The sequence below is a fragment of the Zootoca vivipara genome, chromosome 13 (genome assembly GCF_963506605.1).
Source record: "Zootoca vivipara chromosome 13, rZooViv1.1, whole genome shotgun sequence".
Taxonomy (NCBI): Eukaryota; Metazoa; Chordata; class Lepidosauria; order Squamata; family Lacertidae; genus Zootoca; species Zootoca vivipara.
In genome coordinates, this window is record NC_083288.1 from 446,279 (window position 1) to 468,347 (window position 22,069).

At 45.8% G+C, this 22,069-nt stretch overlaps 1 protein-coding gene across 3 annotated transcripts; it reads left to right on the forward strand.

Annotated features, from left to right (window-relative positions):
* Positions 1–7,863: 7,863 nt before the first annotated feature.
* On the forward strand, positions 7,864–21,678 carry USP30 (ubiquitin specific peptidase 30). Of its 3 annotated transcripts, none has more exons than XM_035135735.2 (13): positions 7,864–8,013; positions 9,189–9,298; positions 10,534–10,719; positions 12,199–12,302; positions 13,402–13,500; positions 14,093–14,135; positions 14,666–14,763; positions 15,263–15,322; positions 15,424–15,510; positions 16,448–16,522; positions 17,415–17,598; positions 18,676–18,784; positions 19,163–21,678. In XM_035135735.2, exons 1-13 carry the CDS (start codon positions 7,934–7,936, stop codon positions 19,425–19,427), a joined length of 1,500 nt encoding a protein of 499 aa, XP_034991626.1. In that variant the 5' UTR covers positions 7,864–7,933; the 3' UTR covers positions 19,428–21,678. The 3 variants fall into 3 exon arrangements, with proteins under 3 accessions (XP_034991626.1, XP_060138033.1, XP_034991627.2); XM_060282050.1 differs by having other exon boundaries at positions 7,868–8,013; positions 10,593–10,719; XM_035135736.2 differs by lacking the exons at positions 7,864–8,013; positions 9,189–9,298 and adding an exon at positions 9,307–10,098.
* Positions 21,679–22,069: the final 391 nt, after the last annotated feature.

Genomic DNA, 22,069 nt, shown 5'->3' on the forward strand with positions numbered 1-22,069 from the left:
CGAACTCCCCTCTGTCTGACCACAGGAATCTGCCAGTTCCCTTCCCATTTATCTTTACCGGTAGCTACCCGCTCCCTAAGCTCCAAGGTGCGATACCAATTTTTGCTAGGAGACTGGTAAGAACATCAGAAGAGGCAGCTGCTGGATCATGCTAATAGCCCATCTAGCCCCGCATCCTGTTCTCACACTGGCCAACCCAATGCCCTAGTGGGAAACCCACAAGCAAAAGCCCTCTCCCCTCTTGTGGTTTCCAGCAATTGGTATTCAGACGCGTTGCTGCCTTTGAAGGTGGTGGCAGAGCAGAGCCCTTGTGCCTGGTAGCTATTGAGAGCCTTCTCCTTCATGAATTTGTCTGGTCGCCTTAAAGCCACCCAGGCTGGTGGCCACCACTGCCTCCTGTGGAAGTGGGTCCCATAGTTTAACTATATGTTGTGTGAAGAAGGATTTCCTTTTATCTTCCAAGGTTCAGCTTCACTAGATGTCTGTGAGTTCCCGTGTGAAGAGAGAGGGAGAAGATGGGAAGACCTTTGGTCCCTCTGACTCTGTCTACACTGACCAGCACCAGCTCTCTAGGGCTTCAGGGAGGAGCCTTTCCCGGCCCTGAAGATGCCAGGACTTAAATGTGGAACTTCTGCATGTAAAGCAGGTGTTCTGCTCTGAGCTGTGGTCCTTCCCCTTAAGAATAAGGTAAGAGTCCAGCCCTTGTTGCTCCAGGGCTGGTTTAACTGGGAACCCTCAGCAGTGGTCCACCTTGCTCAATACTGTCTACAGTGAACTGGTGGCAGCCCTCCAAGGTTTGAGGCAGGACTCCTTCCCAGCCCTACCTGGAGGTGCCATCTGGGACTGGGACTTTTTCATGGGGAAAGTGGCTGCTCTGTCACTGTGCTCAGCCTGCAAGGCTCAGATAAAGTGGGGAAAATGCTGATGGAGAAGAAATCAGAGTTTTCTCTTTGGGGCTCAGGTCTACTTCGTTTCATGAAGTTATATCCAGTGAAGTCGGCCCTTTTGTCCTTGAAAGCTTCTGCCGCCATAAATGTGTCAAGTCTTTCTAAAAGTACCATAAAAAGTTAAAATAAAAAATGCCCCACCCATGAGATAGGCTTGCTGTGGCAGTCCAGAGATGAGCAGAGTGGTTGTGGAAGGAGTCTTTGTGAGGTGCATGAAAGTCCAATACTTGGGCATTTTTAAAAATGGTCAGGTAGGAAGTGTGGAAGGTCCCTGCCTAAGTTCATGGAGAGCTGCTGTCAAAGTAGACAAGACTGGGTGAGATGGACATATAGCATGACCTGGTATCTAAGGCAGCTGCCTATGTTACCCCTTTCCATTGACAAAAATTAGGATCAGAATACCAGGCACCTTACAAGGTGGCTAGATGAGCCCTTCCATGAGGCTGCAGAATAGAGGGAGGGAAGGGAAACGGGGCTGTTCTGTTCTGTGCCTCAATTAATACACAGCAGCAACCATCCCATCAGACTATCTGAACAGTTTCCATCCCAGCTGGTTATTATAACAACCTGTAACTTGGCCCTGAGTTTACTTCTGTTTTTATCTCCTCCCTCCTCATCCCTTTTTCCTTTGTGCTGAGACAGTCCTTTTCTGTTTATATTGATAAGCAAACCAATCTAGGAGCAGTGGCGTGTCCAGGGGGGCGTTGTGATGGTACCCTACCGGAATAGTGGTACCGGGGCGGTCTGCTCCCTCTGCACCCCCGTTCTTCCGCCAGTGTCTGGGAGTCTTTTTAGCTGCTACAATGTTAAGATAACATACTGTAAGTATTGCTGGGATAATGCAAACATGACAGATCTTGTCCATTCCAAATCCCCTCAGAAATTGCAGGGAACAAAAGGTATTTTCAGGGTGGTGGGGAGTTCATCCGTTTCTGGTGGTGAAGCTACCTTAGGCTGCTGGGGTGAAAATAGGTGTAAAAACCAGCAGAGAGTGAAAGAGAAGCCAACAGAGGCAACAGAGGCAGCAGGAACCTTGTATATAAAAGAAATAGGCAACACACTTTATGGAGTGTTTTGAGAGGGCAAGAGCTGCTAGTTACTAAAGGCCTTGAATGATATGCATTTTCTCCAACACTCTGAGAACTAATTACTGGTTGGCTGGATGGCTCTTTCAAAACAGCTTTCTGGCATTTGTGTTGTTCTGGCTGAACTTCACTTGCTTTGTGGAAGAGTGTCTGCTGAACAGGTGTTTGAGAGCTTATGAGCAGCTGGATTGGGGGGGGGCAGGGTGTGGGAGAGAACCCACCGAGGCAGTGGGAGTGCAGCCAGGTAATCTTAGATCCTGGGCCCCTTTAGAAAGGCATGCACATTGCTGCAGTTGTGAAGCACACAATTATAATTTGTCTTCTCCCCAACTACGCTTCACAGCTGCTGCTACATTCCTGATACTTTAGAGCAAACAAGCACAGTTTTCGAATGCTGATGGAAAAGGAAATACTTTGTGCATGAGCAGGAGGAATTGGACTTGCACAAGAAAGGTCTGTGCTAGTGAGTCTGTTATGGCTGTTGCATAGTTGCTGTCACCCGTCTGTCTTAGACTTCACTCCAGGGGTGAAGTCAAACCACTGCGTCAGCAGCACCCAAGTGACCTCCCTGGGGCATAAACCTGAGCAGTGTGGATGGAGAACTTGCGCTGCCCAGGTGACCAGATTCCCCCCTCCACCTCTCTGCCTTGCTGATGTGGTCCAAAGGAAAGCAGAGCCAGACATTTGGCACTGTGATGTATGTGACTTTAAGTGTGGAATCTTATTATGTGCACCTGAATCCTATTAACTGGGATACAGGTATTTTAGTGGTAACCTGTTCCCCACCCATGGGTTTGTCTTGTGCTTTTCCTCCCTTGCTGGGTGGATGTTGTCGCTATGTGTTATTCTTCAATAAACCATGTCTACAGCTCAGTAAAGACTGTCTTAGCAGCGGTGCCTCCTCATTGCTGAGACATTACATGGTGTCAGAAGATGGATTCTTTTCGACCCCCGTGTCCTCTTGTGCTCCAAGGAAACTTGGCAGAGAATTGGAGACGATGGGAGCAAGCTTTTCGTGTGTATTTGACGGCTTCTGGAGCTGACCGCTTTTCGGCAAAGAGGCAGGTTGCTGTTTTGTTGAATTGTGTGGGAGAAGAGGCGGTACAGATTTATGAGACATTTAAGTTTTCTGATAATGAAGATGACGAACCACAGACTGTCGATGAGGTTCTGGAAAAATTTCAAAAGTACTGCACTCCACGAAAAAATGTGATATTTGAAAGGTATTCTTTTTGGAATCATCCTTGGAAGGTGGGGGACACTGTTGAACGTTTTGTAACTGAACTTAAATTAAGAGCTGGCAGATGTGAGTTTGGTTCGGCATTTAATGAGTTGGTCAGAGATAAGCTTGTTTTTAGTGCACCGGAGAGGTTGCAGCAGAAGTTGTTAAAGGAGTCTGACCTTACTCTCGAAAAGGCTGTAGAGATTTGTCAAATAGAACAAGTAACAGCAAACCAGCTCAGTGAGATGTCTACTATGGCGAAACAGCTCGATGAAACAGCAGAGATAAGAGAGAACTTTGAAGTTCCAGTACAGACTCTTGGGAATGTGAACTCACGTTTGGGGCAGAGACAAGACTATGGTGGATATAAAGGATGTTTTCAGTGTGGGAGTACACATAAGTCTCATAAATGTCCGGCGTTAGGAAAAGTTTGTCATAAGTGTGGCAAGAAAAACCATTTCGCCAGGATGTGCAAGGCATCTACAATTGGAGTTACCAAAGATCAAAGAAGTCGTCAAGTTCATGATATGGACTTACACAGCCTGTTTATAGGAGTACTATCTCAGGAAATGGACACTGTAGCTGTACAGCCTCCAGGATGGTTTGCTGACATTTTTTTGAGAGGATTAAAGGTGCAGTTTAAGCTTGATACTGGAGCTGAGGCAAATGTTCTGCCGGTTGAAATATATGATAAGATCCCAGGGCAGAAGAGTCTGGCCAAGATATCAGATGGAGGTGAAGTATGTGCCAGGGAAAGAAATGTACTTGGCAGATACGCTATCTCGGGCCACAGTAGATCCACCAGAGTGTGACGTGGAACCCATAGATGATGAGAAAGTAATATATGAAATAGGTGAAATAGTAATGCACCCTACAGGGGTAATAGCTATACAGGAAGCAACAAAACAAGACATACAGTTGCAGGAGGTGGCATCTTTAATATCGCGTGGATGGCCACTGCATCTAAGAGATGTACCATCAGCAGCAAAAGCATTTTGGGTGGTGAAGGACTCGCTGCGCTGTGAGGATGGTGTTCTCTATGTTGATGAAAGGGTAGTTATTCCTGTATCTCAAAGGCGGGCAGTTTTGGAACAGCTTCATGAGTCACATCAGGGCATGCAAAGAACAAAAATGAGAGCAAAAACAATAATGTATTGGCCTGGTATGAGTAAGGAAATAGAAACATTCATAGAGAACTGTCTAATATGTGCTAGATGTGCACCAAAAAATCAAAAAGAACCTCTCATACCACATGAGATTCCAGAGCTGCCCTGGGAAAAGTTAGGAGTAGATATTTTTGAGTACAGGGCGCAACCCTTTCTATTGGTAATAGATTATTTTTCTAAATACCCAGAAGTAGTGAGTCTCCCAGATAAAACAGCAGGAGCAGTAATTAGCAGACTGAAAGCAGTGTTTGCGAGGCATGGTGTTCCAAGGATAGTTATCACTGATAACATGCCATTTGCAAGTCAGGAGTTCCAGCAATTTGCCCTAGGCTGGGGGTTCGAACAGCGTTTCAGTAGTCCAGGATACCCACAGTCGAATGGAATGGTGGAAAGGGCAATACAGTCTATAAAACTACTCCTAAAAAAGGCAGAGCAAACACACAAAGAACCCCAATTAGCACTATTGGAGTATCGAAATACACCGGTGACAGGATTGGAATACTCTCCTGCTCAGTTGTTGATGGGTAGAGTCCTGAGGAGTAAGCTACCAGTGACTGAGGAAGTGCTACGTCCTAAGATACCTGAGGGGGTGAGGGAGAGCCTCAAAAGGAATCAAGAACGGCAAAAGTATTTTTATGATAGCACTGCAAGGCCTCTTAGGCCATTGAAAGAGGGGGATCCAGTATGGTTTGAGTCAGCAGAAGGATGGTCCCCAGCTGTAGTCACAAGAAAGTGTGATCAGCCACGTACATACCGGGTAGTCACTTCATCGGGACATGAGTATAGGCGTAATAGGCGAAGAATAAGGCCTAGGAGTGTACAAGCTGAGGAGAGAAAAGGTATATTGACTGGGAATAGAAAGGAAATGCAAAGTGACAATAACAGAGAGGGAATTGAGAGAACACCTAATATGCAAACAGATGTAAGGCAACCCACATATGTAACCTCATATGGTAGGTGTGTGTATATGCCTCAAAGATATGTGTCATGACCTTAGTTTTAACATGTGTGTTTATTACTGTTTATTATTGTACCTTTGTATTTTTGTATTGTTTATTATTGTATTTTTAAATTCAGTGTGAAAGGGAGATGTGATGTATGTGACTTTAAGTGTGGAATCTTATTATGTGCACCTGAATCCTATTAACTGGGATACAGGTATTTTAGTGGTAACCTGTTCCCCACCCGTTGGTTCGTCTTGTGCTTTTCCTCCCTTGCTGGGTGGATGTTGTCGCTATGTGTTATTCTTCAATAAACCATGTCTACAGCTCAGTAAAGACTGTCTTAGCAGCGGTGCCTCCTCATTGCTGAGACATTACAGGCACCAAGCTGGCTGCAGAAGTTGCCAGAAGGAGGTATACCAGGCGCCATCCAACTGCCTTAGGGACTCCACTCCTGATTTGTGTAGTTTACTCTTTAGCCTTTTCTTCTCCCACAAGGTAGTGGAGGTTTAGGATCAGTTTTCCTTCTCCTTGATGAGCTCCCTTCCCAGGTTGATGGGCCCATCTGCCCCTCACTTCTCTCTACAGTACGTGCAGAAACCACCTTCTTGACAATTGAACCAACTCTTGGTCTCATCTGCTCAATCCACCAGAGGCTGTCTTCACATGCAGGGGTTTTCTCTAACACACAGAGGGTTTTAGTTACAGGTAGGTAGCCGTGTTGGTCTAAGTCGAAACAAAATAAAAAAATTCCTTCAGTAGCACCTTAAAGACCAACTAAGTTTGTCATAGGTATGAGCTTTCATGTACATGCACACTTCTTCAGATACAGATACTTCTGTTTCAGTGTATCTGAAGAAGTGTGCATGCACACGAAAGCTCATACCAATGACAAACTTAGTTGGTCTCTAAGGTGCTACTGGAAGGATTTTTTTTTTTTTTACTACATCAGACCAACACGGCTACCTACCTGTAACTTTTAATACTCATTTGAATACTAATAATTATTGAAGTATGCCAGCTTTAAAAAATTCAATTTATTGTTTTTTATTATTATTTAGTTTTAGGAAAGATTGATGCCAACTCTTTCTATGTTTCATTGCTCAAATTAAAACATTATTGTTGTCTTGTGCAACTGCAGGTTATTATTCTTTATTTATTGCATTTATATACTGTACCCCCTTTCTACCAAGGCACATGAAGCAGTTTATGTAGGAAGCCCCTAGCCCCCTATTGTCTAGGAATCAGCAGCTGCTCTTAATTAAGGGTTATTGTCAGCTAAGATTGATGTTAAGTATCAGCTCTGCTCTGCTGTTTAATATAGTTAATTGTATTTGTTCCTTGATTTTATTTATTGCCTTCCTCCTGCCAATGTGGTTTACAATTTTAAAAAATTGACTCAAGCAGCACATTTTTGGGTTGACTTCAGGCCACAGCTTTCTTGCTTGTGTCATCCCAATGGCTTCCCTCTTTGTTGTATTCTTCTTGTTTTAAATTGAATTTTACTATGCCTTTGCCCAATAAGATGACAGGCCATTTAAAGTCTACAACACTTAACAAATATTATGCATGTGGCTTGTTAGTCATAAGGAGCATTGCCTATTTACTGCCTGATTCTACTCAAAAGCAAGCCCTTTTTGAATTCACTAGGACCTTACTCCCAAGTAAAACGTATTTTCTGTTTTTTTCTGTTTTGTTTAAAGTGCTTTGTTTTTCTCTCTTTCTCCTCGGGCGCATTTAAACTAACACAGGCAAATCAGGAACGCTTTTTGCTTTCCTCTTTTCCCCTCGGGAATATATGGAGAACAATTAAAATCAAGAGTGAAGGACAGGGCCAGATTTAGGTTTGATGAGGCCCAAAGCTACTGAAGTTAATGGGGCCCTTTACCGGTATATGTCCAGCTGTCCTTTTGTCAACAATAAATTGTCAACAATAAATTGTCACTGTTTTCTGTGTTGAATATATGCTATATGGTAATTTATGGACCTAATAGGTTTCTAAAGCCATTTGCACATAACAAAATATGTATTTTATCAAAGTAATTGTTGAACTGAAATACAATTAAGAAGAAGTATATTAATAGTGAACTACAATTAAGAAGAAGTATATTAATAGTGAAATAATTATTAAGCTCCAACTGTGTGTAGGTTTTATTTGATTTGATTTTTATCTTATATTTTGGAAATGTACATTCAAGTTTTTTCCCCTTTAGTTTTTTTTAGGGGGGCCCTCAAGAGAGTGGGGCCCTAAACTATAGCTTGTTTAGCTTATACAGTACGTAAATCCGGCACTGATACTGGCGACAGCATTTTGCTTGCTTTGTGCCACGGAACCAAGGCACAGGGCACGGGCGGCAGGGCGGAGCCTCAGAGCGGCGTGCGCCTTAGCAACAAAGGGCGCGCGGAGATAGGCGGGGAGAGCCCGTTGCTGGGGAGTCCGCGCGCCGCAAGGGTCCGGCTGGCCCGCTTCCGTTCCGCCGCCTTCTCCCTTCCCCCGCGCGCCTGACGCCTTTCGTTCCGCCCGTGGAAGCCGAAGCAGCTGCTGCACGAAGGCGGGACACTTCAGGGCGGGATGTTGCTGAGCCGCCGCGGGGTGGAGGAGGTCGGCAGGAAGGCGGCCAGGCGGCTCTTCCGGGCCGGAGGGGCGGCCAGGTCAGTCGGCGGGTCGGGTCGCGCCTGGCTGTGAAGGGGGCAGAATGGAGCCTGCATGTGCTGCAGCAGTCTACCTCTGAGCGCCAGGTGCTGGGGGGGAAGCACCCCGCCTGCAGGCTTCTGGGGAGGGGGCATCTGAGTGTCCGCCCTTGGAAGCAAGATGCTGGTCTGGATCCAGGAGGCCCCGTGGGGGTTCAGGGGCGGCATCCTTCTTCTTCTTCTTCTTCTTCTTCTTCTTCTTCTTCTTCTTCTTCTTCTTCTTCTTCTTCTTCTTCTTCTTCTTCTTCTTCTTCTTCTTCTTCTTCTTCTTCTTCTTCTTCTTCTTCTTCTTCTTCTTCTTCTTCTTCTTCTTCTTCTTCTTCTTCTTCTTCTTCTTCTTCTTCTTCTTCTTCTTCTTCTTCTTCTTCTTCTTCTTCTTCTTCTTCTTCTTCTTCTTCGCTTTCTGCGTTTATATCCCACCTTCCCCCGTCCCCAGTCTCTCCCTCCTCATTTAATCCCCTGAGAGAAGGCCGTGCCTGACCTCCTAGGTCACTCGGGGATCTTCATGTCGGCCGAGTGGGAGAGTCCAAGTAAAGAATAGCATTATCTGATTATCAAGTATAGTTCCAGATTTGCCAGGATTGTGATGAGGGTTGTATTGAAAATGATGGTTCCCTTTTAATATGCAATAAAGGAATGCCAAATCATATAAAAAGTGTCCTTGCCAAAAACTCAAATAATGTGTGGGTTTCCCCCCCCCCCAATTATAGCTATACAGTCATACCTTGGTTGTTGAATGCCTTGGTATGTGTCCGTTTTGGCTCCCGAACGCCGCAAACCTGGAAGTGAGTGTTCCAGTTTGCGAACGTTCTTTTGAAGCTGGACATCCGATGCAGCTTCCGCAGCTTCCAATTGAGAGCAGGAAGCTCCTGCAGCCAATTGAAAGCTGCGTCTTGGTCTTCAAACGTTTTCGGAAGTCAAACGGACTTCCAGAATGGATTCCGTTCGACAACCAAGGTACGACTGTATCATAGCTGCCAAGTTTTCCCTTTTCTCGCGAGGAAGCCTATTCAGCATAATGGAATTTCCCTTAAAAAAAGGGAGAACTTGGCAGCTATGGACTGTATGCAGTGTAATATTTTGGGCTGTTTGTTTACAGATGTATATTGGGTTCACCCCCTCTTTTTTCTTCTTAGGTATAAAGTAATGAAGAATTGGGGAGTGATTGGTGGGATTGCGGCTGCTCTTGCTGCAAGCATCTATGTCTTATGGGGCCCCATCACAGAGAGGAAAAAACGCAGGAAAGGTAAATGAGAGAGAGACTAGGGAGGAGTGATTGGGGAAGGGGAGTTTGCATTTTGCATCTCCTGATCCCAACAAAAAGAGTCTCATATAAATTTTGGGGTCTTCCTTGGCCACTGAATCCCAACAGGAGAGCCCTTTTGTCTTTTTTGAAGGTGTGTTATTGTGCCTGAAAGGGCTAGTGGTGGCCATACAGAAAACTAAAACATACCGTAACTGAGGCCCTGTCTGCAGGAGGATTGTCTTAAAATTAAGAACCTGAGGAAGGAAAGCAAAATGGAGGAAGACAGCAATTGGGACTAAGCAGAGTGAACAAATGCTTTTTGAGGACACTCTGGAATCAAAAGCAGGAAGAAGGGCTGGTTTCAGGTGGAAGGGTTTCCAACTAAAATGGGGATGGGAAAAACTGGACCTCCAGGTGTTGTTGTCAACTCCCATCGTCCTGGCCACTGACCATGCTGATTGCAGTTGGAGACCAACAGCACCTAGAGGGCTGCAGATGTTCCCCACCCATGAACTATAGGAGGATGCAACTGATACATGCAGAATGGTGGGAGTGTATACTGCAGGGATGGGGGAACTTGAAGCCCTCCAAAGGTTTTTGCACTCCCAACTCCAATCAGCCCCAGCAAGCATGGCCAACACTCAAGGATGATGGGAGTTGGAGTCTAGCTACATCTGAAGGGTTGTGGGTTCCCTTTGCTGGTAGAGAGAAAGAAGAGAAGATTAAACAAGACACAGTGACAAGAGCAAGACCACAGAGATGTTTGGGAGCGGAGGAGGGAGAACAAATGGAAGAAGAAGGTCAGAACAACATGCAGTAAATTGTTCATTTATTAAATTCATTGGGAGCTTGTTTACCAAGGTAACTCAACACTATGTGCAATGTACTGTAATAAAGGAAGCATATACATTAAAACCAGCATAAAAGAAAAACAAAGAAAAATCTAAAACACAATCCTATTTTTTAAACGCAGGATTAAAACATTCCACCTACTCCAGGAGACCACAGATAATTAAGAGCCAAGGGGCTGGTGGAAAAGGAGTGTTTCTGTCTGGTGCCTAGAGCTGTGTGATGGTGGTGTCAGGCGATGCCCACCAGGGAGAGCGTTCTGCAAATGACAGGACAAGGAGCAGCATTTAGGGCAGGGCAGGGCAGGGCAGAGGTGCTGGAGAGTAAAAGCAGGAAGGCTGTGTTCAGAAGGTTGCAGCAATTGCACTGATGTATTTCCCCCCCAGGGCTAGTGCCAGGTCTTCTCAACCTGGGAAACACATGCTTCATGAACTCACTTCTCCAGGGGCTGTCTGCTTGTCCGTCCTTCATCAAGTGGCTGGAAGGATTCACAGTTCAGTACCAGGTCAGCCAGAGTGAGACGTCTGGGAAGCACCAGTATCTGTCCCTGACCTTGCTCCACCTCCTGAAAGGTAAAGGTCCCTTTGTGTTATTTTGGGTGCATAACACGAAGCATAAAGCAGGCCACTTCTTTTCCTTTTATCAAGTACAGTGGAACCTCGGTTTGCAAACACTTTGGAAGTTGAACGTTTTGGCTTTCGAATGCCGACAACCCGGAAGTGAATGCTGCTGTTTTCAAACGCGCCTCGGAATGGAGGTGCATTTCTCCATTTTTTCAATGGATTTTGCTGACCACCCATTGTGCCTCGGTTGTCGAATGTTGCGGAAGTTGAACGGTCTCCCGGAACGGATTACGTTTGACGACCGAGGTTCCACTTGTATGTCTTTACAGTATTTCATTTTGTTACATAAGTAGAGAAAACAGTTGCAAACCTCAAAACAAGAAAACAATGTTTTAAAAAGAACAATAGAATAAAGGTAAACAGTACAGGGGACCTACAAATACTTAGCATCACGTAACTTATGGGAAAAAGCACCTTCAAGCTAAGATTCTAAAATTATGTACAAATATTATATGAGATATACCAAGAATACTGGGCAATCACTTTCCTGAACTGGCTCATTAACAATAAGAACAATCAATCAATCCTCTTCAAAACATATATTAACATAGGTAGGATGTCCCAACAAGATATCCAAATGACCAGATAAGATACACATTCAATCGTAGAAAGGGCAATGAGATCTTCAGACCACTGGTGAGTGTTTATCCTTCCAGCATATGTCTCTGCAACTGTAAGGGCTCACAGGATTAACTTTTGTTGTCTATCTGATAGTCCTCACATCATAGGAATATAATCGTGTGTAGTCATTTGCAAGTACTGTACCGGTATCAAGAATTTTTCCAAAACAGCCAATATGAACAACAATTTCTGTCCAAAAAGAAGATACCACAGGACATCCCCACAAGAGGCATTATAGGTATCACATTGCCAGCATCTATCTGAACTGCTCTGTTCTTTCCTATAAAGGTGCTATGGAGCCCAAAACGTATCTCGTTATATTAGAACCCAGTGGAGTTATCCCATAAAGCTCAATGCTGGAAGATTCAGGACAGACAAAAGGAGGTGATTCTCCACACAGTTAAACTTCTGGAATTTGCTCCCACTGGTTGTAGTGATGGCCACCAAATTGCACAGCTTTAAAGGAGGATTTGGCAGTTAATGGAGGATAAGGCTGTCAGTGGCTGTAGTCAGGAAGACTGCTCTGCCTCCAGTCTTGGGTGGCATCCTGTGTCCCACGAGTACTGGCTGCTGGGGAGCATGAGTGGGGAGAAGGCTGTTGTGCTTGTGTCCCACTTGGAGGCTTCCCAAAGGCCACTGTGGAAAGCAGAATGGTGGGCAAGGTGGTTCTGTGCACTGATCCAGCAGGGTTCTACTTAATTCCATTTGAACAAGTGGAGAGAACTTTCTGTAGAATAAGAGGAACACATGTTTAGGATGAGTGAATTCATTTCTGTGCATTGACTATTTTGTGTTTGATGCATTCAGCTTTATCCTGCCAAGAGGTGACTGAAGATGACTTCCTGGATGCAAGCTGCTTGTTGGAGGTCCTGAGGATGTACAGGTGGCAGATCTCCTCTTTCGAAGAGCAGGTAGCTACCCGAGTGGTGCAAGGCACCAGAGCATGCTTCTCTGTTGCTGTTGTTTTCTACAGCCTTGGCATCTACGAGCGGGAGAGGACTATTGCTCTCTAATGTCTTACTTGCAGCCTTTCCAGATACTTCCTGGAGGCATTTGGCTGGTCACTGTCAGAAGGAGGTTGCTGGACGAGATAGGCCTTTGGTCTGATCCAGCAGGGCTCTTGTGTTACGTTGAAGAATTGTGGCTTTGTTTACAGCAGACGTGGGGAGCCTGCCGCCCTCCAGATTTTGGTGAATTATGACTTGCATCATCCATGGCTGTCTGTCCTGGCAGGGACTGATGGGAGTTGGAATCAGCAGCCCCTGGAGGGCCACTGGTTCTTCACCCTTGATTTATGGCATTCCCAGTTTTATTTTACCTGCTTTGCACTGCCTTTTTATGTGGGTGGGAAAAGGTCTGAATACTCACTGCAAGGGTGGGTCTGAATGCAGACCTTAAGACCTCCATGTCTGGCCTTTAGGACTCTCCCCAGACCTCACCCCACTTCTGCCCTCCTCCCCACACCCCTTGAGTACTTTTGAGACTTGCTGAAGGCTATGTGAAAGCACTCAGTGCACAGAGGAGACTGCCTGCCCACTGCATCTCTGTCTGAGGCACAACTCTCCCCCTGCATGCAGATATGTGGGAAGCTGCCTTATCAGTGAGTCAGACTATTGGACCGCCCAGCTTTGCATTGTTGTCTTTGACAATCAGTGGCTCTGTGAGGTCTCATGCAGAGGGAGGCCTTTCCCAGATCTGCCACCTCAGATCCCTTTGATGGGGGGTGGCAAGGTGTGAATCTGGGAACTTCTGCACACAAATCTGCTCATTAGACATGAAATAGGTTTGAGATTTCCCCCCAACTTGCTGTGAAGGAACCCTGGGCTCTTGATCTTCCATGTTGCCTTGCTGAAGGTCCATCTAAAAATGCAAGCTGAATTTTCAGGATTCATTTTTTTTTCTGGGGAGCTGCAAAAATGTACCTCAAGGGCAACATACATTATCCCCTGTTGTCTACTTTTCTGGTGAGCTTGGGCTGGCATTCTGAGCTTTCTGGTGTTCTTTCGGTAGGATGCTCATGAGCTGTTCCATGTCCTCACCTCCTCGCTGGAAGATGAATGGGACCGTCAGCCGCGAGTCGTGCATCTGTTTGATGTGCATTCGCTGGAGGTGAGCACTCAAGAGACACAGGGGCTGCAAAGCAACCTTTCCTGTAGGCAAGGTTGCAGCATTTGGGACTTTTTCATCTAGAGAAAAGGTGAGTAAGAGGTGACATGGAAGTTTATAAAATTAGTTGGAGGCAGCAATGCTTCTGAGTTCCAGTTGCTGGAAACCACAGAAGGGGAGAGGGCTCTTGTGCTGCTTGTGGGTTTTCCAAAAGAGGCATTTGGTTGGCCACTGTGAGAACAGGATGTTGGACTAGATGGGCCTCCGTTGGCCTGATCCAGCAGGCTCCTATTATGTTCTTATAATTTGGTGGGCTGCCCCGCTGAAGAGACCTACATAAGATTCTACTTTTAAGCTGTTTTTTTTTCAAAGTTGTGCTTCTCTGTACTGCCTGGGGTGGTATTCAGCCAAGTATAATTCCAAATGGACTCACTGAAGTTAATTAACATTAGGCCCATCAATATCATTGGATCTGCTCTTGAGTATAACTGAGTTGGATACCACCCTTGTCACTTGTGTGCAATAGTAAAGATATCACCATGTAGAACGTGTTTTCTTTTTTTAAACTAACTTTATTTTGTATTTGTCTGTATAGAAGCCAGAAATTCCACAAAAGCAAATATGCTCCAGGACAAGAGGTAAAAACACTTTTCTGATTTGGTGAAATGTAGCAGATATTATTTGTACTACTGATATAAAAACCCAAACACCTTTGGGTTGTGGCCTGATTTTGTCATCTGCATGGGGCGACTGTGACAGGAGCTGAAAGGGTGTATGACTATTGGAATCACTCTTTAATCTTGTCTAACCACATTATTAAATTTGTATAGCACCCTTCATTCGCAGATCTCAGTGTGGTTCACAACATAAATTGCAATATAAAACCCACAAAATACTTAGTAAAAATAAGAACAACAAACCAATACACGCCCCCCCAAACACATTTAAAAGGGCATCGGATGTCTATCAGCCAAAGGCCTTGTTGAAGAGGAACATTTTTGCCGGGCACCTAAAGTCTTTAAACTAGCCTAATGGTTTCCCAATGGTGCTATTGGAATCTTCCCTTTCCTGGTGCTTCCAGATACAAGATTATCGGGAGGGCACCAGTCACCGTGTCTTGCCAAACAATAGAAGAGTCAGAGGGAACAGGCTTTGTTTTGGTTTGTAGGGCCTCCTCCTCCTCCTGTGTTGAGTCACTGGAAGCTGCAGCATCCTTTTCATGGCAGGTTAACGAGCAACATGGTCTGCAAGCATTGCAAACACCAGGTCCGTAAGTCTGTGTGAGAGAAAGAGGCAAACAGATTGCAGGAGATCAATGGGCGGGTGGTGCTAAGACCCAGGGAGATGGGCTGAAGAGGAGCTGCCAAGGGGGTGACCCTCTGCTCCTCACAACTGAGATTACTCCTGGAAGGGGGGGGCAGTTATTGCTTCCAGGATGGGCAGCCTGCTTTGAAGAGTTGTTGTCCCTGGTATTGCTTTTGTGCAGGAGAGGGGAGCCTCTTTAACCTTCTGGTGGGGTTAATGGGGCATATTCCAGTGGTGGGGAAGGGGTAGAGGGTAAGGTTGGCAGAGTTGTGTATGTGACTCTGCTCTTTGGTACAGCAGGGTTCATTTCAAAAGGGTTTCATGGACCCCCCCCCCCCGCCATCTTTTTATTCTCTGCCCAGGCAGGCAAAGAGCATCATCATGAAAGTTGGAGGGAGCGAGAAGTGAGGTGTTTACGTTATAAATCCTGATTGAGACATTTGGGCTCTTTTTCTTTCAGAGTCCCCTCAGATACGACACTTTTGACAGCCTTTCCCTGAGTATCCCTGCCACCTTGTGGGTAAGGCACCCTCCTGTCCAAGCACAGCCCTTTTCTGACTCGCTGGGTTTAAGGACGTGCGCCAACACTTCCTGTTTTACTCCCCCACCCCTCCTCCACAGGGCCACCCACTGACCCTGGACCAGTGCCTCCACCACTTCATCTCCACTGAGTCAGTCAAGGATGTCTTGTGTGCCAATTGCACAAAAGTAAGTCTCTTGATTTCAGTGACCCCCCCCCTCCCCTAGTGCGTTTGGTGCAGATCAATTGCCCCTTGATACATCTTTTATTTCCTAGGTACTCAGTTCTCTTCCTGGTCCTCTTGTGGGCTTAGAAACAGGATGGTTGGGGTTTTTTGTGTTTCTGGCTGATGTTGTGGATCTTGAAGTTGCAGAAGATGCTGGTTTTGGTGGGGAGCCTTTTCTGTTGCAGGAACTATGACCCACCTGCGGCTCTTAAAATGGCTGACAACCCTTCCATAGTCTTACTCTAGGCACCATCCTGGTTTTTCAATGTGGGTAAGCTGCCCAAGGTTAGAAAGACCAGCTTAAAGGATTCTCCCCCACCCTTGAGTAAAGCTTAAAATGCAAAAAATGCAGTGCTTGTGAATTATGCCATCTGCTTCAGGATTGCTACACCTGGATACATCAAATATAGTGCATTTAGGAAGTACTACATGCACAGGGGTGGTGGATGTATGCCAAAACATGTATACTCAAACCGCCCCTGTGCGATCATCCTTATCTTCTGAAGCTGGTGCACCAGGCAGGACTCCCACCCCGCCTCCAAACAAGGGGGCAAGTCCTGCTCAGAACCTGGGCTCTGTGATGCTATTGCGAGAGCTTGCAAAAACTTGGGCAGCCCCATGAGATCTTGCAAGAGCATCCCAGAGCCTGCACACTGAGCAGGACTTGCCTGATAAGCAAGGCAGAGAGCTTAAAAGCTCTTGATGAGCTGGGAAAACCCAGCACAATTAATCTGCGCAATTTCAGCTAGCCAGCTTTCAACTGCACAAGGTTGAAATTGCGCAAGTTAATTACATGTAAGATGTGATCATACTGTAGATTTCTCAGAGTGGTCTGTGCCTATACTATAACATGGTTGGTTTATAATTCATTTTGACTTCCTCCATCCACCCATCCCCAGATTCAGGCCGAAGGGACTGGGCAAATCATGGAGAACCAGAGAACAACATTTGTCAAACAGCTAAAACTGGGGAAGGTAAGAAAACCGTCTTAGCATGGAGTTTCCAAGATCACCATAAGAGCAGTTTCTTATTTTCTTTACCAAGAATCAAAATAATGTAGGCAAACTACACCAAATTAGCAAAATGCTGTCAATAAATTCAACCTGCTGCAATTTCACACTTTATGCAGCTTGCCTTTTAAAATATAAGAGGGGAAAAGAAAAGAAAAGAAAAGAAATAAAATATTCCCTCCTTTCTTTGTTTACCAAATAAGATTCTCAACTTACTAAGTCAGTTCAATGATAATAATAATAATAATAATAATAATAATAATAATAATAATAATTTATTATTTATACCCCGCCCATCAGCCACTCTGGGCGGCTCCCAATCAAATATTAAAAACACAATACAGCATTAAACATTAAAAACTTCCCTAAAGAGGGCTGCCTTCAGATGTCTTCTAAAGGTCAGATAGTTGCTTATTTCTTCGACATCTGTTGGGAGGACGTTCCACAGGGCAGGTGCCAGTACAGAGAAGGCCCTCTGCCTGGTTCCCTGTAACCTCACTTCTTGCAGTGAGGGAACCTCCAGAAGGCCCTCAGAGTGATTTAGTTTGGCATAGTTGGTGTTTCATTGGGTGGGAAGACCTTGCTTCAAACCCCTATGCAGCTATGGCGGCCTACCATGCAAGATAGTTGTGGAGAAAAGGAAGTAGTCCATGTATTCTGGAAACTAAGGAGGCAAAGGATTTGGCAGTTGTAGTCCAAAGCATCTAGAGAGCACAAGGTTGACGAAGGCAATCAAGCCTTCTGTGGCTTCTGGCCTTCTTCTGTGCTGGAAACCCTCTGCCTCTATGGCATCCACCCTGCATCTTGGAACTAGCACAGCCACCTTTCCACCCCTTTCTTACATTTTGCTCCACAGCTCCCTCAGTGTCTCTGCATCCACCTGCAAAGGCTGAGCTGGTCCAACCATGGCATGCCCCTGAAACGGAACGAGCATGTGCAATTTGGCGAGTTCCTCATCATGGACGTCTACAAGCACTGCTTCCCCGCCCAGAAGCCCAACCCTGCAGGCAGCCCACAGGCATCACTGGACCCAAAAGCCGGTAGGCAAGCAAAGTGAATAAGGACTTGGAAGGGAGAGAACCAACAGGGGAGTTAGTTCTTGTGGTTTAGAGGCAAGCCAGTTCATTCCAGAAGCTAAGAGGTAAAAGATTTGGCAGGTACATGGAAGACTGTGGGTCAATATGATTGGCCCACCCTGGGCTCCTTATCCCTGAGGGTCATCTAGTCCAACCCCCTGCAATGCAGGAATCTCAGCTAAAGCATCCCTGACAGATGACTATTCAACCTCTACTGAGGGAGGTCATCCACTGTGAGAAGAGGCTGCTAGGCTAGATGGGCCACTGGCCTGATCCAGCAGGCTCTTCCTATACATATGACCATGTCAAAAAGGCTGCACCCATCTGCCCTCCACCAGATGTCGCATCTAACTCCAGGTATGGGGCAGGTCAAGACGTACGTGTGTGTGTGTGTGTGTGTGTGTGTGTGTGTGTGTGTGTGTGTGTGTTTATATTGGAATTAACAATTGGGCTGGCCAGCCAGATCTAGCTTTATGCCAGTCTCAGATATGAAAAAGTTTAATGTCCACCTCCATGTGGGGAAGATGTGTGGACAATATTATCTTCCAGCTGGAAGTATGTGGGGCCCATTTCTGGCCCTGCTCTGTGTCTGGAGGGAATGTGATCTTGCCTGGACAGAGAGGGCTATGTGTAGAAACCCAACTTTTCCATGGCTGGAATGGAGCCAACTGTGCAAAGGTAAAAGGAACATCTGTTGCTGCACTCCGTTTGCCATCTGCTCTCCGCATTGCTAGTAAGCAGAAGGGAATGTGGCCCTCTGGCGAAAGGGTTGCCACCCCTCGTTTAAAGCCACCTTGCAGCTCAGTCCACAGAAGCAATTTGTAGCCCCACAGAAGGATCAGTTTCCCTGCCTACGGTAGTTGCCTGGAGGCAATTCTTAGTTGCCATAGGAAAGCAGCCATGTAGCTGTTTACAAACCAACTTTCAGAGCTTTAAATAAAGGACACTGTACAAACCAGGCACAGGAGCACCCCCTTCTGTAATAGCAAGCAACCAATTTTAATAATAATGATGCACTGTGATTTTGGGGTCTTTTCGTAGATGTTGAACAGATGGGCAACAACAGGTCCTCTTTTATGAATGGCACCTGCTCTCCATCCTTCCTTACATCCCCAGTAGCTTTCCCATACATGACAGCACCTGACTGTAGGTAAGTAAGAACATTTGAAACTACTTCTAACTTTTCTCGGAGTGACCAGTAAAACTCCAGTCGTTCTTATGTTCCATCTTGCCACTGATATTTTCTGTTGGGTGCCCGGGTCCTCTGTATCAAAAGTGCATTGAAATCCTCACCTGTTCAGATCCAGCACACATTTGCCCGCTTGGTTTATCTCAAGTCTGGATGCTGCTACAGGAGCATGGAAAGAAATTTGCAAATGGAGCCATTGTTGCTTAACGAGGATGGATCCCCTCTAGAAATAGGCCTAGTAGTCCATTCCGTAGAATGCTCTTGCTCATGGCAATACAAAGGGCACCATTGCTGCCTTGGAGTAAACCAGCCTTCCTGTGTTTTTCCTTCATTTGGCAGTTCTCCATCATATCTGTACCGCCTGATGGCCGTTGTGGTCCACCATGGGGACATGCACTCAGGACACTTTGTCACATATCGCCGATCTCCACCGTCTTGCAAAAGCACGCTGGCCACCAGCAACCAGTGGCTGTGGATTTCAGATGATGTGGTTCACAAGACCACGTTGCAGGAAGTCCTTTCGTCCAGCGCCTATTTACTCTTTTACGAACGTGTCCACTCTAGGCTGGAGCGCCAAAGGCAGGAGCATCGAGCCGAGGAGTGAAATGAATGGCTGGGCAAGTGCAGATCCAGCTGGTGTGCTTTTCTGAGGACAATTGCACGCCCCGTCCTGCCATGCAAACGTCTTCCCCTACCTATAAACCCCTGGTCAGTGGTCTGTGTTTGCGTGGCAGGAACAAGCACTTTGTATCAAAGCAGGGCTACCTAGTTGGTCAGCTGACATTGTGCACTCCCCTCACCCCCTGTGGCTATGCACAGCAGCATTAGAAAGGTGTTTTTTAAGTGTTAATAATTTTCTCAGCAGACAGACTTAAAGACCTAGCATCTCACTTCCTGTGTAGTGATGGAATTTCTTAGTGTTGATCTCTCACCTCTTGCAACAGGCTGTCAGATGAGCTGTTGCAAGGAACTTGTCCTAGTGAAGAAGAAAAGAGAACCTACAAGTGCCTTGATCATATTTTGAATCCAGACAGGACTGGCTGTGTCAAGCGTCTTACCATGTGGCTGCTTACCTAAAATTTCCAAGGGGGAGCAGGCAGTGGTGTGAGAATGCGTGACTTGGCTGTGTAGCTGGGAATCTACTGCTGACTCTTCATGTGGCAGTTTCAAGTATGTGTATGCAAGAGAAAAGCAGAAAGTGTCCAGTTTCTTTCTGCCTTCAGTGATGTTTTAATGACTTTGTCAAAATGATGATGCAATGAGCTGATAATTATGTCACATTTTCTCTTAAGAGTCCAGCTTGGCAAGAAATGGAACAGCTTTTCCTGTTTCTGGGTGGTTCTATCACCATCCCAGGAAAAACCCTCTTCTGTGTCTTGGTTTGAAGTCTTCAAATTTTTGTACATAATAAACCTGTTTCTGCCAAATGTAGACTGCTGTTTTTGCTTAAACAGTTTTGTGTTGGTATAAGTAAAAACATGTTCATGTCTATGTGAACTGGTCTTCTTGTTGCATAAAACTAGATAAAAGGACCCTGGCATGGGTGTCACACACCCTAAAGGGAACACCCCAGTGTTGACAACTGCGGCGGTCCTTCTTTGCCCTTATGCTACCCTGCATCCCCTGGCCTTAGCACCTGTAGTAGAAGCACAGTCTGCCAGAAACTCTCAGGCTAGGATTTGTGGCAATTATTCCTTTCCCTTCAAATTGTTGTAGGTTACAAACACAATGACTCTCATGGGCAGCAATTAGTCACAATAGGATCTTGGATTTACTACTCATTTCAATAACGTGTGGCAGAAAATCTACCAATCTCCTTTCCAAGGAGCTGTATATTTTAACTTTTGCCTTTTGGCTATGAGAAGTTTCCTTCGTGCTGCCAGAGTGAACTTCTGCTGCACAGCCCTGAGGGTTCATAGATAGGCCCAGCCTTAGCTTGCTATGGCTATTTCATGACTTGTAAAGGCAGTAAATATAGGACTAGGTATCCAGGAGTCACCCACACCCCTCTCCCCTTTTATGAGGCTCAAAAACTGCCCTAAGGGCTCCCCAGAGTGGGTTGGTTATGGTGGCATGCATCATACTTACATTAAGCTTTGTTAACAGGCAGGAAACTACCGGTAGCTATTTCTTCCCCACCTGTGGCCATCTGCCACGGCTGTTTCCATAACTGAGTCCTTAACAACCAAACCAACCAGGAACGCTGCTTTTCACAGTATCACTGGAGTGTAAGCCTGAAGCTAAGATGCCTCTTTTGCCTTTATCTTGCTGTACCCCACTATGGGTTGTAGCCAACTATGACCTACGACCTACTCAGAGGAGACCCACTGAAATCAATGTCCATTAGGCATGACCTTTAACTTAAATGGGACTACTGTAAGTAGATATAGCACCAGCTACAGCCCTTATGCTTTTGGAGTCATTCCAGAAATAATGTTAGAAGAGGGCCTGACCTTTGTTGCCTTTGCTCTTAGGTCAGTTGGATGATGAACAAAACTCCGTCTTGAGATATTCTATAACAAATCCATTGATCTGCAAGATTTCACCCTCCTTGCCTGGTACTGCCTCTTGTAAGACTTGTGTGATGCCACCCCTCTCCTCTTCCTTCCTTCCTTTATTACCCACTTGCTTCTTTCCTGGGTTGCTTTTAGGAGGGTGGGGACTGGCTCCCTTATGGTCTGGAAAATACTACAGTAAATAAATGGATGGTCCTACAGGAGAGATCCAAAGAATCCTTCAGTTAAAGACTTAAGACTTTTAGCCCAATATGAGCAAGAAAATTGATTAACTGTCATCTACCGTTAATACCGTCCCTATCCACAACTACTAAGCAAACTGAACTCGTTCCAAGGGACCAAGACACTGGTTTTTTGCATGCCAGTTTCTATAGCTCTGGATGAGGACTAGGGAAGTGGGAGGGTGGGCAATACTGTCTTAGTCTTCATTTTTAGGTTTGTAAAACTATAAAATCCAATTAATATTTTTAAAGAGTTGCTCTGGGTGATACAAGGCTGGGGGAACCTGTGACCTTCCAGGTGTTGTGGGACCTGGATCCACCATCCTCTATGGTCAGGCTCCCCAGCCCTGGATTACAAAGGAAATATGCATCAGGGGGGCAGGGGAGGTTTATCTTTCATTTCTGCTTTGCTTCAGAGATTATAGAAGCAGCTTTTGCCTAATGATCATGGACTACTGGCCATCCTGCTAGTCACTCCCTTTTCTGCAGCCACCTACCCCCAAAGCGCC

Excerpts from the sequence above, each read along its gene's own strand:
- USP30 (XM_035135736.2), top strand. The coding sequence starts at position 9,750 with ATGCTGATTGCAGTTGGAGACCAACAGCACCTAGAGGGCTGCAGATGT. Across the intron at positions 10,720-12,198 it reads CTTGCTCCACCTCCTGAAAG|CTTTATCCTGCCAAGAGGTG; the intron begins GTAAAGGTCCCT and ends TGATGCATTCAG. Across the intron at positions 12,303-13,401 it reads TCTCCTCTTTCGAAGAGCAG|GATGCTCATGAGCTGTTCCA; the intron begins GTAGCTACCCGA and ends TTCTTTCGGTAG.